The sequence below is a fragment of the Triturus cristatus genome, chromosome 9 (assembly GCF_964204655.1).
Source record: "Triturus cristatus chromosome 9, aTriCri1.1, whole genome shotgun sequence".
NCBI lineage: Eukaryota > Metazoa > Chordata > Amphibia > Caudata > Salamandridae > Triturus > Triturus cristatus.
Genome location: NC_140592.1, coordinates 382,943,505 through 382,965,142, shown reverse-complemented (window position 1 = coordinate 382,965,142; position 21,638 = coordinate 382,943,505). Strand labels below are relative to the sequence as shown.

Here is a 21,638-nt window from a genome sequence, read left to right as displayed (position 1 = left end):
TTTCAGTGAATTTCAAAGGATGTTTAAATGCCAATTCCTAACTATAACGTGCATGAAACCTATGGTTTTTTCAGTGAATGTCAAAGGTTTTTTAAATGCTAATTCCTATCTATAACTTATCTCTAAAGATATCATGTTTAATGATTTTCATTGGATTTAAATATTTTTCAAATTCAGTGTGTCAATTTCATTAATTATGTTTTTTTTTAAATTCTTTTTTATCACCATTTTTTAAGTTTATTTTTTTATTAATTCTTTTAAAAATTAAAAAATATTATTTGTTTTTATTGGGTTTTTCAAACAATTTTTTTTATATTTTTAAAAATATTTCTTTAACTATATGTTCAAAACTTTATTTTATATATCTTTTTCCATGTTTTTGGATCCGCGCACCCTATGCGCACCATTCTCGATCCCTACGCTTTAGCATCCGCGCATGGTATGCGTTGGGTACGTGTTTAGTGCGCGATCGCAATGCGACAGGTACGCGACTCCCAGCCTATACGCGACACGTTCGATGTACGTAACGCGATGTTTATGCGCTTCCGCGATGCGTCATCTGCGTCTATGACGCGGTAGGTGCGCGGATGCCGCGAAATATTTAACATTTAAAAAAACATATATATATATGTATTTCATGTGAATATTAATTGAAGACAAACTCTAAACTAGTCTTAAAACTAATATATTTTTACATCTAATCCTATAATTTTTTTTAATTGTGAATAAATCTGTTTCTGCTTTTCTCCAAGACTATAGAATGGGGTCCATTTACAATAACAAGCTGCGCTTTCATATGCAAGAGATATATAGGAGAGATGGAGTACACTTTACTGATGAAGGAAACAGAGTCTTCGTCAACAACTTTAGACTCTGTATAGGTACTTACTTATAAGTACCAAAAACTCTCAATGAACACAACGGCTCTTTTTAGAGCCACTCAAGAACAAAACAAAGCTTGATGTTTATCTCCCAAAAATTAGAGGTTTTTTTGCTTGGATCCGCGCCCCCAACGCCTTAGGAACCGCTCACCCAACGCGTGAGAATCCGTGCACCCAACGCGGTAGGATGCGCGCACCCTGCGCGCCTTTCGCCATTTTTTTTTTTTAAAAGGGGGGACCAGGGGGTCCTTCTGGGACCCCCTAAGCACCTCTAGAGAGTCAGAGTATTTCCACTCTGCCCCCTTTATATGTTTTACACACTTATTCCCCTTGCTTCTTCAGCCTCGCTTCTACCGAGGCAGAAAATGGCCACCAACAGTTCCTGGTTTCGAATGTAGACAGACACTCGACAGCCAATTAGCATTCAGCGCGCGATCGGGAGGGTGCGTGCTTGGTTCGGGGAGGGTGCGCTTACGGTACGGGTAGGGTCCGCGGATCCTCCCCGGCCATAGATATCACTAACTTTTTTACCCTAATTTTCTCAGGAACTACTGAACAGATTCACACCATTTATACAAAAGGCACGAGTCTGAACTGAGGACTACCTCTTTGCCAAATTTGGTGTCATTCCATTCAGCGGTTCGGGCTGTAGCTGCGACAACAGATCCTATGGGAAATTGCATGGGGAAAACGCGTTTTGGGACCCCCCTTTTTTCTCGGCCCCCGCTTGACGGAACACCGCAAAACTTTCAGGGTAGGAGCGGAGCGAGTTAGCCAAAAGTTTGGAAAATTTTGCGAGGATTCATCAACCGGCGCCAGACTTATTGGGAATAGAATGTTGCGGATTTCCTATGGAAAATAGGTCCTAACTATAACTATCTACTGGCATATATATATAACTGTATATAAAAATACACAATCATAGAAGATATGTATCTGACAAATACTAAAGAGGAGGAGAGAAGAACAGAGGCTTACCTTATTTAAAAAGATTACGGAGAACCGCTTGTCCCACAGTCGTAACTGCATTACTGGTAGCTTCCAAACAGTAGTGCTTAGTAAAGGTGTGCCGGCTGGACCACGTTGCAGCTCTGCAGATTTGATGAAGAGGCACACCAGCAAAGAGAGCAGTAGAAGAGGAAATTGCTCTAGTAGAATGCGCTCTCGGAGTTGTTTGTAATGGTCTTCCTGCTTGCTGATGACAGAAACAAATTGCAGCAGAAATCCAACGAGCTATGGTCTGTTTGGATACTGGGTGTCCCTGGCGCATCTTACCATAGGCCACAAACAGCTGATCAGATTTTCGGATTGAAGAAGTCCGTTGTAAATAGAATTTCAGACATCTCTTGACATCAAGGGTATGAAAAGTTCTTTCAGCAGTTGACTGAAGATTAGAAAAGAAAGTCTTTAAAATGATCGGTTCGTTTAGATGAAAGTCCGAAGGTACTTTAGGCATAAAACTGGGGTTAGTGCATAGCACTACCGAGTTCGAGGTGAATTGAAGGAAAGGCGGTTTAATAGTGAAGGCTTGAATGTCACTGACCCGCCTAGCTGATGTTAAAGCCAACAGCAGAGCCACCTTCCAAGACAGAAACTTCAAGTCCACCCTATGAATAGGTTCAAAGGGGTGTCGCATAAGCTGTGCAAGCACCACGTTAAGATGCCAGGATGGAGGTGGACGGCGGATGGGAGGAAACATTCGAAACAATCCTTTGAAGAACTGCTGAATGATCCTAGCAGAATTGGAACCATCTTGTCGAAATCTTGAAATAGCTGCTAAAAATACTATAAGAGTAGAATGGGAAAGGCCTGATCTTGCCAAATGCAAAAAGAAGGGCAGAATCTGCTCCGGTTTTGAATGGATTGGATGAATGTTGGCGGCTTGACACCACAGACAAAATCGCTTCCATTTAAAGCCTGTACGTCTTAATAGTGGAAGGTGCTCTAGCATTGGCTAAGACTTCCTTACAGTCCGCAGGAATGTCTAAATGAGCGAATTCAAGGTGTTCAGGCGCCAAGCCGCTAACCTCAGAGATGCAGGGTCCGGGTGGCAGATCTGTCCGTTCTGAATGGATAGAAGGTTCGGTATTGGTTGAAACTGAATGGGATCGCATTCGGAGAGAAGGAGGAGTTTGGTAAACCAGAATTGGCGAGGCCACCTGGGAGCAATGAGTATTAGGCGACAAGGCTCCTTCTTCATTTTCCGGAGAACCCTGGGAACCAATGGTATCGGTGGAAAGGCGTAAGCATAGATCTGCGTCCAATTAATCAATTCCCGCACGATCCTTTGTGGGAAACCCAGCTTGCGAAGAATAGGCATTTGCGGTTCTGACTGGTCGCAAACAGGTCCAGATCAGGTCGACCCCAGTCCTGAAAAATTCGATCTAAAGTTGGTTGATGTAGCTCCCACTTGTGATTGGAATCTGCTGACCTGCTGAGGGAATCCGCGAGGACATTGGAAACTCCCGGAACATGGATCACTGATAGGCTGATCCGGTGTCCGATCGCCCAATCCCAAATTTGCTGGGCTTGTTGAGAAAGCAGGGCGGACTTCGTTCCTCATTGTTTTTTCAAGTAGTGCATACTTGTTGTGTTCGGATCAATACTGATGCCCCGAGAATGATGGTGCGAAAAGATTTAAGGGCCAGGAAGATAGCTAGCAATTCTAGAAGGTTGATATGCAACTTCCGCTGCTGAACGTTCCATTTGCTGCTGACCATCAGCCCTTGAAGGTGTGCTCCCCACCCTTCGAGGGAGGCATCCATGGTGATGACGAAACTTGGAACTTCCGTTAGGAATGCGCAGCCTGCTGCCATGTTCCTCTTGCAAGTCAACCAGAGTAAGGTTTCCCGAATCTGGGGAGTGATGCGGATGAGATCGTCGAAGGACCCCGAAATCTGTAACCATTGGTTGTTGAGCTCCTCTTGCAGGGGTCTCATTCTGAGACGGCAGTTGGGGACTAAAGGAATGCAGGAAGAAAGCATCCCCAGAAATGATTTGAACTGCCGGACTGAAAAGCACCTTTGTGATCCCAGTAGCTGGGCAAGTTTGCACATTTTTTGTTGCCGTTCGTCTGAGACAAAGACTTGTATCAGCCGAGTGTCTATGGTGGCTCCCAAGAACGTTCTTCTTTGCGATGGAATGAGATGAGACTTGTCAAAATTGATGGAGAGGCCCAGAGATTGGAAAAGGGACAAACATCTCTGAATGTGGGCGTTCGCGACTGTGAAAGAATCCGCCTTGATAAGGCAGTTGTCTATAAATGGAAACATTTGAATTCCTTCCAGACGAAGGTGTGCGGCCACCGGTGCTAGAACCTTGGTAAAAACACAGGGTGCGGAACGTAGTCCGAAAGGAAGGACTTTTGAAGTCTCTGCCAGCCACTCTGAACTGCAAGAACTTCCTGTGTTTGGGTAAATTTGGTACATGGAAATACGCGTCTTGGAGGTCGAGGGTGGCCATGTGATCACCCTGTGCGGACTTGAAGGATTTCTTGAAGTGACAACATCCAGAATGATAACTTTTTTAGATATTTGTTGAGGGAGCGAAGACCTAGAATGGGGCGTCATTCTCCCGATTTCTTCTTTATCAGGAAAAATTGTGAATAAAATCCGGTTCCTCTTTGTAATTGAGGGACCACTTTGATCGCTCCTTTTCGTAACATCAAATTTAATTGGGAAAAAAGCTCAGTGAGATGAGCTGGAGGGGGGCCCTTGGGAGGAGAATTTGGAGGAATCTTTACGAACTCTAGAACATGGCCTCTGGCCACAATGTCCAAGACCCACTTGTCTGATGTTATGGTGACCAATTTGAGTAAAATTGAGAGATTCTTCCTCCAACTTTTAAAGGGGTAGGCGGTAGAACAGGTGGCAGTTGTCACTGTTTTTTAGACGTATCACGTCCACGGTAAGTAGACTTTCTCCTGTTTTGTGAATAAGAGGTATTTGGTTGTCTGTAGGATTGTTGGCGTTGAGAAGAGTAGCGTTGGTTACTTTGATAAACTGTCTTTGTTGATTATAACCTCCTCGACTAGAGAAGGATCCATGGCCCTTAGCGCCACGAAAAGGCAGCTTTCGAAACTGGAGAGTTCCGAGAGATCTTGCTATCTCGGTATCCTTTTTAATGGCCTGGAGGGCCTCGTCCACATGCTGATCAAACAAAGATTCGCCATCAAACGGCATATCAAGTATTTTTGCCTGAACCTCCTGGCAAAATGAAGTGGATTTCAGCCAGCCTTGCCGCCGTAGGACTGCAGCCCCTGCTAGTTGCCGAAAACCTGTAGAAGCAACATCCACAGCCGAATCTATAGTCTCAGCAGAGATACGTTCCCCCTCCTGCAGGATCTTTAGTACTTCTGCTTTAGATGGTTCAGGCAACATGTCGATGTAGGGAGAAATGTCCGACCACATCTGTCTCTCGTATCGTCCTAAGATGGCCAGAGAGTTAGCAGCACGGACAGTCATCGCTGTCATGGTGGAAAACTTTTTACCAATAGCGTCCAAGCGTCTGCCATCCCGATCCGGAGGAGCTGCAATCGGAGAGGAGGGATTTCTTGCTCGTCGTTGCGCTGCTTGGGCGATAACAGAATCAGCCTTTGGCTGACCAATGAGGCATGCTGGCAAATTGTCTGGTGCCTTGTATTTCTTGTCGAGACGGGGCAGGACCGCAGGAATAGAAGCAGGAGCTTTCATGACCTTTAGTCCTTCCTGCCAAATGAAGTCAATGATTGGAATAGTCCGTACTTGTTACCTCGGTTGTTCTTTAAAGTCATATAAGAAACAATCATCCTTCTTTGTTTCCATAGGAAGGAGGAACCTTTGTGTTGCCCTTTCCATCAGAAGATGAAAACCTCCGATGTCAACTGGAGGAGAATCGATGGGAGCCGGAGTAGAAGGAGACGGAGTTTGTATCTGGTAATCGTCCCACTCCGTAAGAAGTGATCTGTCATCCAATTCTCCTTCCTCCCTATCATCATCCGTGGTGTTAGCATCATGAGAATGATGAGAAGGTACCGGAGAAGTTGGTCTGGGTGACCTCAATGCAGAAGAGGAAGATTAAGAAACGGGTGTAGGTGGTACAGAAGAAGCCGATTCAGATGGAGGGAAACAGCGATAATAATCATCCAACATAAATTGTAGATTATTTAGTAGAGCCAAAGGCATTTGGGCCGCAGGGATAGTATCTGGAGCAGGACAAACAGTCTCTGGGGAAGGATTATCATCGTGATCCTCCTCCTGATATTTAATGAATAACTCAGAAGGGCTCCTGGCAGTGCGAAATCTATTGTCCTCATCGGATTTCTCATCATCCTCTCCATAATCCAGCAACTGTTCAGGTAACTCCAGAGGAACCTTAGTAGGGGAAATATGAAGTGGAGAGAGGGCCTCCACTGAAGATCCACGCCTTTGCAGCAAGGAAGGTGTTGTTGTCAAAGGAGGCAACTGCACAGACGTTGTAGACGATGTAGAAGATGTCCTGGCCGTAGGCGCTGACCAAACCTGCAATGCTGTGCATGAAGTTAACTGTAGCGTCGACGAGGGAGCCGTTGACGAAGTCGTCGTCGACGTAGCTGGTGTCAATGAAGTAATCGTCGACGAGGCGGCCGTCGACGAGGCAATCGTCGACGAGATCCTTCTAATCTTCGTCATCGAACAGGCGTCAACGGTAGATTTCACTTCCTTCGTCGACGAGATTGGTTTCACGGCGACGGATACCAGCGTCAACGGCGAGGATGCCGACGACATGATCATATGAGGTCTCGGCAACGAGAAGGTAACAGTCGACGTCGTCCTAGTGTCGACGGTAGGCTTAGTCGACGAAGATGTAGTCGTCGAGATCGTCAACGAGGGAACCCGTTTCTGAGGTAAATCCTTCTCAGAAACTTGTTTTGAAGGCAGAGACTTCGCAGTTTTTCTCAGGGGCGTAGTAGGCAGAGGTTTACTCTTTGAAGGTGGAGGAGCCTTTTTTGAAGTGGAAGGCAGTTCAGCACTCTTAGAGGTGTGCTGTTTTTTCAACACCTTAGCCCCAAGAGAAGATAAATCCTCCTCAGCAACCCTCTTCCTAGAGGACGAAGTCTTACTAGAGGCAATGCTCCCCACTTCAGATAAGGGGTTGTCTTGATCTTTAATCTTCTGTAGCCACAGAAGTAGACATCCCTCTCTGTCCCTGAGAGTTTTTTGAGTGAAGGTTCTGCAGATCTTGCAGTCTCTTACCTGGTGATCAGGATACAAGCAGTAAATGCACTTCTTGTGGGTGTCCTCAAAAAACAGCCGGAGCTTCCCACAAGATTCACAAGGTCGAAAGAGAGATTTCTTTGAAGAAGACATCATGAACTGAAGAATTCCTGAAGAAATTTGAAAGTACTGAGCAGAGCTCAGGGAGACTCCCTTCACACGACGTGCGGTAGAAAATCTGAGAGCCTGTGCCTCTGAGGAGAACATTCTGGAGGGTGCTGTTGCCTGATTGGCTGTAATTTGGACTATATATAATGACTTGGACGAGTCATAGAGTTGGAAGTTTTTTCCTTTTACTTTCTAGCTACTTTACCTCGTGGTTCTATGTTCTCTATGGTATGGTTATTATGTGCATATTTATTGCTTTTTTATGTACCGTGGGACTCCCACTCCGACGAAGGGGAATGATTCAGGCATGTGAATCTATGAAAGATACTCCAATTCATCTCCCAATCCAGGCCTGTCATATGAATAAGGCACTGGCCATGTCATGTGGAGTCTGCTCCCAGTCGGCGCAGGAGCAGGCGATTGGCAATGCCAGTCGGGCTCCTTGTCGGACCAAGGGTCCTGACTAGTCCAGGAAGCGAACCCTCCAGTGGAAGACCAGCAGGGGCCCCTCCACAGCCCCTCAAATATATGGTGCACTGGCTCATAAAATTTTAGTAACTGGGCAGGGGTCGCTCTAGCTCCCGGAAACTCTGGAAGAAGTGGAGACAGCCCAATAGCATGCTCCACCGCAGAGAAAGGCCTCGAACACTGACAATCCCCCATCTCATCAAATGACCTCAATGGATGTGGCAAAGTCGAAGATCTCTTCAACTTCTTGCTCTTCTTGTGCCTGTGGAGCAAGACGTCGACGAGCGTTTGGTACATGAAGGGGCCAAGCAAACAATCTCTGGACCTTTCTCTCGACAAAAATAATGAGCGTTGCGACGTCCCACGTCAAGCGGCAAGGAGCTTGAGGGACAATTTCCTCAAGGCCTTGGGGTGCATGGCGCGGCAATTAATGCAGGTCTTGTTGTCGCGGTCGTGCTCCTACCACCAGAGGCACACTAAATGTGGATGTCACCGACATTTGTCAATGACAAATGCCACATGCTGACATCCTATGCACTAGGAGCCAAAGTCTCAAATTAAATCTCAACACAAAGATGAAAAAAGGTCAGTGTAAAAAGACTGGGGTATAGCCCTTCTCTGGATCTGGAGTGATGATGCGGAAAAAAACCAGAAGTGACGTCAGCACACTGGGGTGGCACCTATATAGGCAATACGCACATCATTTCCGGCATGGATAACATGGAACTGAACGATACCACCTACCAGCATGCAGGGGTACTGCTCACAAAGAATTTCTGGATCTAGCCTGATGGTAAGGAACCCGCAGCTAGAAGTCTCTGTCAAATATACTCTATTTTGGTTTCATGTTTCAAACAACAATATCTGCTACTTAAATTAAGGCTTTGTTTTGGTAATCAGGAAGTGGATGTATTAGATGATATATACATTATTTTGTCCTCATCGATCACATTTCAGTAGTATGTTGGTCCAATTGGAAATAATAAACATAAAAACAGATAAAGTAATTACTTCCCAGAGATGAAATAAAACCGAGAAGATTATAACTGACAGACTTAACATGATTATTAAATGTATCTGCAAAACTATGTGAGGTTCACTTCAGAGGACATACAAAATGACCGTGGCAATAACTGAGGTGAGTGGATATAACCCAGAAGATAAGAGATAACACAAGAGGACACTAAAGGTAACCCAAGGGACATCAGAGGTAATCCATTCAGAGAACAGAGGCAACTCAAAAGGAAATTAGAGGTATCCCAGGACGAGTTTAGAGATAATTATAGAGGGAATGAAAGATAATCCAGAAGATTAAATATGGGCTAAATATAGAAAAGAGAAACTACACCAAGCGGAGGTTAGATAATACCTATGGGGAGGTTAGGGATTATCTAAGAGATCAATGATTGCCAAACAAAAGATTACACACTACCTTGGACATCTTGCTTTTACTATCTGCTGTCAGGAAAGACATATTGTTGATTTCGTTCTGGACCACAAAGTTCTGTTCTTCTCGCTTGAAGTTCTGTCAGTGAAAATAAAGTTAGAGATGAAGAGAGATGTCTGCAGAGGACATAAAAGTTAACAAAAACACAAAATGATATCAATGTGATAAAAGAAGGTTATAACTTTATAACTTCAGAAGGTGAAAGAAGGGCTGAACTGATAAAATGGGGAGTGGGAGAGTGGGATAAATGTATGAAAGGAAGAAAAGAGGAAAGGAGGATTGAAAAAAGACAGAAAAAGATTAAGGAAAGGAAAAAATATATAAATCGATAGAGCAAAAAAATCAGGGAAAATGTCAGGCAAAAAGCCGAATTTGGGGTGGTCAAAACACAGTGTTCCTACTCGTGCAGCAGAGTACACATCTAGTAATCTATGCATCTAACACATCAAATACAAGAACTGATGATGTAGCTAAATTACCCAGTGCAACTAATGCATGTGATGCAAATGATGTATCTAAATGTACAAACTAACAAACCTACAAGAACAAATCAATCTAACACATTTCAAGGGACTAAGCAGGTATAATGCATTGTGTACATCCAATAAAATTAATAAAGCTAATGCATCTAATAGATTGTGGGTCCAGCTGGCTACACTGCAGGAACTCAAGAGCCAGGCAGTCAAGCTCAGCATTTGCAGATTGAGGTGGCCATATTAGTAAGAAGGTCCAGTTTGCATCTCGGACACTCCAGAACGTTAGAATCATTTTAATTTTGCCCTGAATCCACTTGACAATCACTGTGCGAAGCAGTGAGATAGAAGAGTGTAGATGAAGGTCTTCAACCAGATTATTAAAGATTATTCTACATGGATCTGGCCTCTTGAGCAAGGATAAGAAAACTTAGGATTTTGTGTTTTTTCCCTGTGGCAATCAAGTCGATTTGAGGAGTGCCCAGGCACAAGTTTCCGAAGAACTACATCTTCTAGTGTACACTTGTGCTTTTCTAAGAGTTGTTTTCAGAGCCTATCCACTTTTCAGTTCTCGAGACCCAGGAAATACACCACAACTTAGAGATATTTTCTTCCCCAGAGTCCAGAGTTTGACTGTGCTTCCCTTTACATGTCCCTAGATCTCTTTCCTCCTTGTTTGTTTAGGCAGTGCATCACTATTGTATCCATTTTAATGAGGAAGAGTTTACTGAGCAGTGAGACTCCCCATGTATGCTCCCCAAGCATCACACAAGGCATCATTAATATGCTTATTGGAGCTTGGGTTTTCTGGAATAGAATCCTTTATAACATGTTGCGTCTTCGCACCACCATCAGATGGATTGACATCCTGTGCGTGATAGAGAATCCTTTCTTTCCTTTCTTTTCTTTTCACGCTCCTATCTTCTGAAATCACTGATTATACAGTCACTCCTTTAGTGGTAGGTTACTGAGGACCAGGAAAGATCCATGAGATCATGATGGCCTGGAGAGATGAAACGTGTCTGACGTATGGAGTTGCAGTTGTATGAGAGAAAATCTTTTAAAGATTAGATAACAGTCTTTCTTCTTCAGGATACACTTTTGCCATGTTTGTGTCCAATATGGCTCCCATGTACATTTTATTTTTAACTGGAATGAGTATTGGCTTTGATGGACGGATCTCTATGCCTAAGACAAGATATCACATCACATTCATGTCCTGTTCAAGTTTCAGGGCATAAATGGCTTTTACTTGTCAGTTGTCCAAGCACACAGAGGAAAATGTGTCATTTCATCCTAGAGCTGCTGCTACCACTGCCTAGCACTTGGATACATGTTTAGTGTTGACTTAAGGCCGAATGAAAGCACACAGACCAAGTAATGGGAGAATCCAATCAGGAGTATGAGGCAATTCGAATGGGTCTTGCAAATGGCCATGTGAAAATATGCATCATGGGGGTGCATGGAAACCATCCAGTCTCCTTACAGAAAACGGAAGATCTGACCCAGAGCTAACATCTGCCACTTTTACAGCTTTATTCATTTGTTGGCTTATTTCCATTGCAAGATGGGACAATAATCATTTTCTTATTTAACATGTAGCAACAGGAACAGCCTTTTTTCCTCAGGGGCTTGAGTACACTCTCAAGTGCTTCCTGTGAAGAATTTGAACTTTCTAACCAAGATGCTTCTGTTATATTGTTTTGACGCCCTTGAAAGTATAGTGGTTGAAGAATACCCTACTGGACTGATTCCTTGCAGATTTTAGAGCAAGCCACATCATGGAGTTAGTCATGTTATCAAACCTGTATACATGCGGTAACTGGTCAATGGTGGTTGGGGGTGAGTGGCAGGGCCCACATCTTATTAGATCTTTCAGCGGCTTTCTATACCATCCACCAAACCATCCTGGTTTTGTAAACTTTGCTGAAACGATTCTGGTCTGGGTAAAGTTCTTTCTGCATGTAAGATCTCAGAGGGTCCTAATGTCTATGAGTCAATATTATCTCCTTTGCTTTTTAACCTGTGAATAAGACCCTTATTTATTCTTGTCTAATTGGCAGGGGCCACATTTCACATCTGATGCATATGACATCCAGCTGCTTTTGAGCCCTTTCAAAATGAACTACTGGAGCTAGAGGGGCTCAAGATCAACCTGTCACAACAAAACTGCCTGAAAGCTCAATCCTTTAAAAACTGAGCTACTCATTACCACTGGAGATACAGCCACTTGAGATATGGACATCTAGCCCCACATCAAGGGCCCCTCAATTCACAAAGTCTTTACAAAACATAGCCGTTTATTTGTATATTGAACTCTCTTTGGAGACCCAGTTCTCCAAAGTGGCCAATTCTTGCTCGTATGAAATGAAAAAAAATCTTGAGTAAGATCAGCACTTATAGACATGTAATGGCACATGACAATGATCAACACCCTTATCCAATTGCATATTGATTATGGAAATCCTCCAGGTAGTCCAGAATACCGCTGCCAAGTTAATTTATGGATTATCCAGATGCAAACATACTGCACCAGCTTTCAGATCTTTGCATTAGCTGTCTATTGAGCATGACATTTCTTTAAGGTGGCAGCCATTGTTCACTCCAAGCTGCATGTCAGGTCCCCAAAAATGAGAACAAACACTTAGGGAGATACAGCTTTTCATTGGTGACAGCAGCAAAGGAAGAGAAGCCTTAGCAGGTAATTATGTGTTACTTTCCCGAAGAGGCTTTGCAGATGTCATGCTAAATAAATGCATATAACATAATTTTATTTTGTATCTATTCTTGGCAGTACTGAGCATCGAATTGACTTTGGGTATTCTTTTTCATGACTGGAAATGGTTGAAAACATCAGAAGCTCGTAGCAAATATTACATTACGCCAAATGAGGAGAATTGTTGCCTGGCCACAGGTGATCATTTCTTCCTTCAAGATATCTAAATCTTCTCTATCGTCTCTAGGTCACAGTTCAAGGAGTTCAATAACTTCCTGATGTATTAGGCTAATAAAACAGCAGGATTGCAGCTACAGTAGTACTTCAGGCATTCTACCTTGATGTTCTTTCTTTTCAGGTGGTGCAGAGGATTTTGAACCAGAAGCATTGTAGAGTTTCTTAGTCACCAATACAACCAGAGAGTCGTGCCGGGTATCAGCATTAGAATCTGGAGGCCTGTACCTTTTTCCCGTCAGCATTTAACTAGGTTCATGGGGACGGGGGCAGAAATGTGCACTGTGGATTCCAGGAATTTTAGAACTGAGGTTAATGGGTGCCTTGCTTGTGGTCCAGAAACAAAAGTGGTAAAAAATAATACAAGTCTGTGAGAAATTACATCTTTTTGAGTGGTTACTCCCATTTGTTTGTGGACTGATGCTGTTGTATTTTTGACTCCATGAGCAAGGACACTGCTAACCAGGCTCCATTGCATGTGCTCTGCCTCCTAAAACATGTAAAAATTGTCTTACTCCCAATTGGCATATTTAACTTCCCTATAAGGCCATAGTATATAGCATCGCAAAATACACCTATGGCATGGAAAGTTACATTGCACCTATGGACTACAGGGAAGGGCCATCCTGAATCTGTGGAAGAACAGAAAAGGGACTGCTCTTGCTGTTTGTGACGCAGGAAGAGAGTTGGTTGGCCTGACCTGCTCCCACTTGTACCCATAACAAAGAAGTGGAATTTAGGGGTCAGTTGAATGGCCTCCTGTATGGTTACAGGGACGAAAAACTAAAAGTCAGACTTTAGAAACCATGCAAAGACACTTTATGTGGCTCTGAGGGGCTTCAAAAATCTAGAGTAACACAACACAGTGCAACTTGCTGCGTTACTGTGCTCAGAGAAGGAGTTCCATGGGTGTTGCATGGGTGTTCTCACGCAGCTCCCATTGATTTTGAAGCATCACTAGATTTTCAAGAACTTGTAAACCTGGGGAAACCTGGGGATGTGGCAAAATCTACACCTTCCCAGGGGAGGCATAAAGAGGAGAAATATCTCTATTTCTCCTCGTTTCTACTCACAAGCAGTAACCCAGATGGAGGGCCTCTTGGCTCATTGGGGCCCACAGGCACACTAGAAGGAGTCTGAAGGACCTGAAGACTTAGACCATGGCCTCATGGAACTCTTGGATCTGCCTTAATGTCGGAAATAGCCATGGGAACTCAGGTTGTGCCTGGAAAAGTTGCAGGATTTGTTCCGAAGTATACTGGTTTCAGGAGCGAGATCAGGAAATATGGTGCCAACTTTGCACCTTCTCAGTGCTGAGAAGGGGCGGAATCTCGCTTGGATTTTTTGTGTTACCGGGAACAGTACTGAGACTGGCCTCTGGATGTGGACTGACCTCAATAAGGAGTTTTTCAGTGCTTGGTGACGTAGAGTTTTACCTTGCAGTCCTGTGTGGCTTTTGAGTTAATTGTCACAAAATTACTGCAGGCCTTTAAATCATGACTCGACATCAGGCACCACATGCAAACCTGATGATCTGGCACAGATATTTGCTTGTGACAGTCCTTACAATGTTTAAAACTTGTCATCTTGGGAGGTGACATTTCACTTGCACACTGTAATTTTGTTGAGGTAAAATATGTCTCAAAGAGACAAGAGACATCTCCGGATCTGCAACCGGTGGTACATAAAGAAATTAACTGACATCGGTGCCCAGGAGTAGTGCCTATATAGGGTCTGCATGTCATTTCCAGAGCTGAACAGCGTTGGAGTGGAGCTGTATAACATTACCTACTGGTGCGCTGAGGTAATACTGGAATAGTTTCTGGATCCAGTCCAACGCCTGGGTAATATTCAAAAAGAGAGGAATCTGTGCTTAGGACTCTCTATAAGAAAAAGGCAATTTAAGCTTAAGGTAAAAAAAGTCTGCTAAGCAAACATTTGTTTAGCAGTGTCCGCTGAAAATTATGACATCTTGATCTGTGCTGCAGTAGTACACTGCTCAGAAAGCCAAGAGGCATTTTAATCGAATTCACCCATCGAAGCATCCATGTTGAGTTCACTGGTTCTCGTACCTATGTGCCTACGCACTGTGAAAATCTATCAACTAGGAGCAAAAGATTAATTCAGGTAAACGGTTAGTAAGCCTGGAGCATGAAGTTACCAATTAATGATTTAAGGCACAGAGGCTACATGAAATTTCGGTCCTCGTGTATGCAAGGCAACTGCCCCTGTGAGCTTTGGGCAGCAAATGTAGATTCCCAAAGTTTATGGCAATGAATGCATACAATGAACTTGATACAACTAGCTTCTAACACATTTAGTTTAATCAATATAACTAATGCATGTAATAAAATGATACCACCCATACATCCAGTTTAACAAATAGACCATGTAGGAGGTTGTTATAGTTATGTGTTTGCCATGCTTTTTCTCCATATAAATGGTTTCCTAGAAGAGGTTACAGCTCCTTATTAAGAGGACACCAAGCTCTTGCCAAATGCTCCATGTCTATTGAGCCATTATTACAAAAAATCACTTCACCATACCCCCTTGCTACCAAGTCAAAAGCGACATTGTAAGCCAATTCATATAAGTTTAATGATGGTCAAACTCAGCCAATCAGAATGCAGCTCTTGAAGCACTCTTCCCCTGAAGGGAAACCGTACCGCAGATTTATTAGCACAAGTATTACAAGATTTAAAGAGGCCTAAAAGAAGGTGATCTCCTATTGGGGAGGAGGAAGTATTGCATGTGAATCCATGAAAGATATCAATACTGAGGAACCACAGTATACAAAAGTTAGTTGTTTTTTCTCCAGTACTGAATCTTTAATAGATTCCCATTCTTGAATGTGAGTAGCAAGCAGTTATCTAAAATGACTGCGCATAATTTAAATGGCGGTGGGAAGTACATAATACAATAATTTATTTATCTAAAAACTGCTCAACTCATTAAAAAAGTCAGCAAGGGACTGCTTGACTCAGAGCTGCATCCTTTTTTCTTATGTTGTTCAGTCAATAATGGTGCATGACTGTATGTCTATTTTTCCAGATGGCAGCTCTGCAGATGTCTGTCAATGACACTCTTGCAAATAAGGCAACACACATAGACATTTTTATTGTTGTATGAACCTTGATGTTCGCATCTGAAGGATATCCAGCCTTCTGGTGACAAAACACTATGACTGCAGAAACCCACCTTGAGTTGCTGCTTCTTGATAAAAGATTATCTTTCCATGGGGGTCCATAGGCTACAAGGAGATGATCAGACTTCCTGGAATTCTCTGCTTGCTCAAGATAGAATTTCAACCAATGCTTCACATCCAACGAATGTAGTACTCTTTCTGCTGCAGTTGATGGAATCTAAAAAGTATGTCTTGAGAACAATCGGTTCATTAAGATGAAAGTTTGATGGATTCTTGGAATAAAGTGAAGATTTGTCCTCAGTATCACTCTATTATTTCAAAAACTGCAAATATGGATCCTTTACAGTGAAGCCTTGAATTTCACTCACTCTGCAATCTCATGTCAAAGCTAATAATAAAACTATCTTCCAGGAGAGACATTTGATATCCACTATATGAACACGTTCAAAAGGAAGCTTCATCAATTGAGAAAGAAAAATATTGAGCTGCCAAAAGACAGATGGTTGTCGCATTGGAGGGTAGGCTCTGAAGAGTCCTTTTATAAACTCTTTACCAGTTCTGGTGGACCAAATCAACAGTTTTCCAGTAGCTCTCCTTAAGTGTGAAAATGCTGTCAGGTATACTTTATCTGAATTATGGGAGAGACCTGAACATGCAAGGAGTAATACATATGGTAATATTTGTTCTGGTGGAGATAAGAATAGATGCATCCCCTTTGAAGAGCACCATATGCAGGACCTGGTCCACTTTGCTCTCTAAGTAGCATTTGTAGATGTCGCTCTGGCATCTGCTAAACTGCTTCTACAATCATGAGAAACAACTTATCGACCAAACTCATTGTATTCAGGAGCCAAACTGCTAAATTTAGAGATGCTGACATAGGATACACAACCTGGCCATCATTCATTGTCATTAGGTGCAGTACTGGTTTGAACAGAATGTGTTTTCTTTCTTGTAATAGAAGAAGCTATGTGAAAACAAAATGTATCTTTGCCAAGCAAAATCTACCTCAATGATGCGGCATGGCTCTTCTTTCATCCTTTTTAATACTCTTGAAACCAGAGGATAGGAGGGAATTCATATGTGAATATTCCTTTCCATGCCATCTGGAAAGCATTTCCCCACAGCCCTTTTTGAGGGTATCTGCCGGCAAAAAATTGCATGTGCGATTGTGACATGTCGCAAACAAATCTAATCGCGAGTGACCCCAAATTAGAAAGAGTTGACTCTGTTATAATTCCTATTTGTGGCAGTCCTTGTTTGTCCATCTTAAGGAGTCTGCCCACTGACTGTTTACTCCAGGAACATGCCAAACCTTCAATGTAACTTGATGAGGTAATAACCACAAGCCCGATTCACAAAAATAATCTGAGACAAAATCCTAACTTTACAACTTTCGGTATTCACAAAGGGCATTTAGGAGTAGTAAAGTTAGGATTTTGTCTCAGATTACTTTTGTGAATCGGACCCCACTTCCGTATTTTCTGAGCTTCTGATCACAAGAGGTGTGATCTTGTTCCTCCTTGTTTGTTTAAATAAAACATTGTTGTTCTATTGTCTGTTCATTCTAGTACTGCATAATTCTTTATTCTTGGCAGGAAGGACTGAAGTGCTGAGGCTTCTGCTCTTAAACTCCAACAAGTTTATATGAAGTTTGGTTTCTGGGGGTGACCATAGGCCGCATAGTTCGAGCTCTTGTAAGTGTGCCTTCCATCCCCCTAGAGATGCATCTGTGTTTATGACAAATTGTGGTGAAAGGCTTAGGAAAGTTAGGCCTGAATATATGTTTTATTTATGCATTCACCACATCATGGCTTGTTTCATTCTTGAATTTAACTGGATAATGTCTCTGACAGACCTGTGGGGTTGTAGCAATTGTTTTTCCAACGCCTTCTGAAAAGGCTGCATGTGAAGTCGGCATTTGGGAATGAGGCAAATGCAGGAGAACACCATTCCCAGAAATGATTTGTATCTTCAAACTGAAAACGACATTCTTTCTACTAGAGAAGGAGCAAGCTGTGATATCTTTTATATTCTCTCCTTTGTAAGGTATGCTTTGCACATGACCTTATTTAGGACTGCTCCCAAAAACGTTATTCTCCTTTTGATTTCAGAGTCAGTCCTAGACTATCAAACAATTGAAGGCATACTACTGTGGATCTGTTGACCTTGCAAGAAGGGCCTTTTATAAACCGATCTTTAAGTATGAGGCCAAATGGAAGAACCTTGAATTAGTAATGACAACCGGCCACCTCAAACCTTAGATATCTTCTGTGCCTTGGATGTATGGAGATGTAAAAATAAGCATCTTGAGTATCCAATGATATCAAGAAATCTCCCCAGTTCATCAACTGAAGAATCTCCTGCAGAGTCACCATCTGAAAGTATTGTTTTCTGTTCAGATAATTGTTCAACTGCAGAAGATCTAAAACATATCGCCACTGGCCTGATTTCTTTCTGATCAAAAAGGATTGTAAGGATTGTAATAAAATCCGGTGTTTTGCTGATTGACAGGGACTTCTTCTATATCTTCCTTTTACAGTAGTGAAATAATTTCCAACTTTAGCTGTTCATGCAACCTCCTCCGTGGTGCATTTCGAGGAGGTTTTTGAACAAATTTTATAGTGTGGCCATACTGAATTGTGTTCCATACCCACTGATTTGATGTAACAGATCTCCTATTGTCTAAATAGTTGGACAGCCTTCTGCCTACTTGTTGTGGGGAGAAGAAATGACCAGTGCCAAATTTGCCTCTTTTGTCTTCTGGAGGATTCTTGACCTATACTTATTGTCCTAGTTTTTTTCGGTTAGCCTGTCTTGAGTAGGCAGTAGGAACCGGTTGTCTATATGTTTGATCTGGTATATTTGTCGATACTCCTGGTTTTGTGAATGTAGTTGGAATTGGTAGAGCTTCCTCTAGTTGACAACCATCCTCTTCTTCCTCTTGCGCCTCGAAAGCTCTGATAACACCTTTGCTGCAAAACACCTAACAACCGTGCTGTCTGTGTTTGCATTGATGGATTGTAGGTTATCATCCACATGTTTACCAAACTGAGCTTCACCCTAATAGGACAAATTTAGAATATTTGCCTGTACCTCTGGTCTAAAGGAGGTTGACTTTAGCCAACCCTGTCTCTTTTAGACTGCCACCCCAGCCAATTGTCAGAAACCTTTTGTTGATACATCTTTAGCAGTGTCAATTATTTCTGCTGATGTCCTTTTCATTCGTGCAGTATAACTTTGGCTTCACATCTCTTATGTTCCAGTAGAAAGTCCATAAAGGCTCCCAGTCTCACCACATTAGCCTATCATATCTGCCTAAAATAGCTGAAAAGTGTTTCCCAATATTATCATGGCATCTACCCTCTTTGTCTGGTGGAGTTGTGCAAGGGGTGACTGGGCTCCTACGTCTCCTTTGAGAAGCCTGCAACACTTCAATGTCCAGTTTAGGGTGACCTATAAGACAGGCTGAAGCATCGTCAGAGGCCCTATATTTTTGTCCAAAGAGGGACAATAGCAGCCATATTTGCTGATTGATAGATACGATTTTTATTGCATCAAGCTATTTAAAACCATTACAATATAAAAACCACAATCAAAATAAAACTGTGCAACGGACAATTTATGGCTTAATCCTTCAATAAATATAGCAAAACTTGACTTTATCAGGAGCTGGTTTCACTAAAGTGCAAGGTGTAATACTGATCACATAAAATCAATAAAACTATCAAATAAAACAGGAGTAAACCTCCTCCATACACAAAAATGTTTTCAAAAGTGACAACCTGCTCCATAGAGAGATTTGTGGACTACCCCAAGAACTATAATGTACAGTAAATACATTCTTATTACTAAGGTACATCAAACAAGACCCTCCAACATCATCTCTGCCACTTTATCCAATAACATGAACATAATTTCCCATGATTATTTGGATAGAATACCAACGACCTACTAAAAGTACTGCATTTTGGCTAGGGTCCACTAATCAGATCTAGTACAGGCCACAACATGTCCTCCCAGCCCATTAAAACTTGTTCCAAAATCCAGGCAGTGTACTTTAAAAAGTAATACTGCAGTCAATCTGACAGTGTCATAAAGTCCTGTGATACAAAAACAACTATCTACAGGTAGCACGCTTAACCGAGTATGAGAGACTGTTAAAACAATAAATGAATAAATATAGAAGAAGACACAGAAGTCGAGGCACCCAATGTAGCCCATTGGCAAAATGAATAACTCTTCAATGGCGAGGATAGTTAAGAAATCTGACACTAAATTCAATAGATTTTGAGCTTCTTTTAGGAATTTCACGCACCTGGCTGATAGCTGTGGGTTCACACCACTCAGACATGCGGAGGTAGCCATGTTGCATTGTCTTATGCCAAGTTTAGGGAACACAAGTTTCAACCAGAAGCATTTTAAATTTTTCAAGATTGGGCAAACACACATTATGTGGGCAAGACTTTTCTTCTTATAGCTGCATAGGCAGAAATGCTGCTCCATAGAACCTGTCAACCATCTAAACTTATAGGCCTTTAGGGGAATAAACCACATTTCAGCTCTTTTTTAACTGTCAATTTCGTGTGGGAAGCTAAGTACACAGCTTTCCCTGGCTCTTGGTACAATGAGTCACATAAACTGGTATAAGTTTTTCGAGTCAATTCTTGCATGTCCTCGATTTTAGAATGTATCCTTGCTGTTTTTACCAGCAGTTCTGCAGTAAGCTTCGGGGTTAGGTTATGGGAAAAGATGTTAGGCACCTTCAGGGCTTCCATTGCTTCCCTCAAGTAAGGTTCCCAAATTAATGTTTTGTCATGGATGCCTTGCCTTATCATTTCCTTCAGAGACCCTGGCGCCGCGATGCTGAGCTTCCCGTAATATTCGAAGAATTGAGCCTTTAATATTAATAGTTGCTTGTGAATTCCAGCCGTAGCTGCGAAGATAGTGCCGCATCAGGGAGGTTGAATGGACGTCTGTAACATCCTAATTGCGCTATGTCCAGCCAACCTGAAATGTGGTCTTTAAAAATCAATGCGCCATACATGAGTGTTGAGGCACATTTCTACACATGTATGTATATGTTACAAAACATTGTCCATAGTCTGTAGTTGGTCTGAATGTTCCTTATTCAAAATAGAATTTTGAGATTTCCTATGGAAACTAGGTTTTAACTATAACTATCTACTGGTGACCGCCAGTAGATAATATATATATATAAATTAAAATTGAGTTTGTGATTCCTTCATTCCTTTGTGCAACAATCACCCGGTTAAGGACATTGTCATCTTATTTAATGTTTGCACTTTCAGAATGGCACTGACTACATTTTTTCTTTGTGGACACCGAAGCTGCATAAAGGGACTATGGGGCACGTAGTCCCGCCGAGAAGAGTAGCTACCACCCAGAGGCCGGTTTGTCATAATTATTTTCAGCATATGCAACCAGAGCCCCGTGGACCAGTTACCAACCCTGCATGCTTTTTCTCCGTGTGTCCGCTGTTGCATGTATTTACAAATGACAGTGAAATTCAGTTCCGTCAGAACAATACTTTCATTTACCAAACCGGGTAGTTTCTGTGCTGTATGGTCACGAGGAAATGAGGGACAATTTAAACACGCAGTGTCTTGTTAAAGCATTTTCTGCATTTGAAGCAGTTTTATTTTTTGCAGTCTTTTTCTGCAATTAATCGACAGACGATTTTGGGAGCTTTGACGCCATTCTTCTTTTAAATTACTTTAAAGCACTTCGGCCCGTCATTTTGACTTGCTTAAACTCAGATCTATGAGACATAATTATACATGCGCTGTGTATATACAAGGAATCTAATTAAGTCTAACAGTTGACATTACCTGTACATTGGCGCCGGATGTAGTTTTCATATTTGTCAATGAAACTTTGTATACCTTGCTTCTGTGCAATTGTCAAAACCA

At 42.3% G+C, this 21,638-nt stretch overlaps 1 protein-coding gene across 5 annotated transcripts in view; it reads right to left on the bottom strand.

The window, feature by feature from the left end:
- RYR1 (ryanodine receptor 1) overlaps positions 1 to 21,638 on the bottom strand; it is a 1,245,571-nt gene that overhangs the window by 445,473 nt on the left and 778,460 nt on the right. For all 5 annotated transcript variants that reach the window (XM_085625233.1, XM_085625235.1, XM_085625236.1 and 2 more), the window contains exon 69: positions 9,123 to 9,215. In XM_085625233.1, the coding sequence (XP_085481359.1) occupies positions 9,123 to 9,215 (93 nt within the window). The remainder of the gene's footprint in view (positions 1 to 9,122; positions 9,216 to 21,638) is intronic.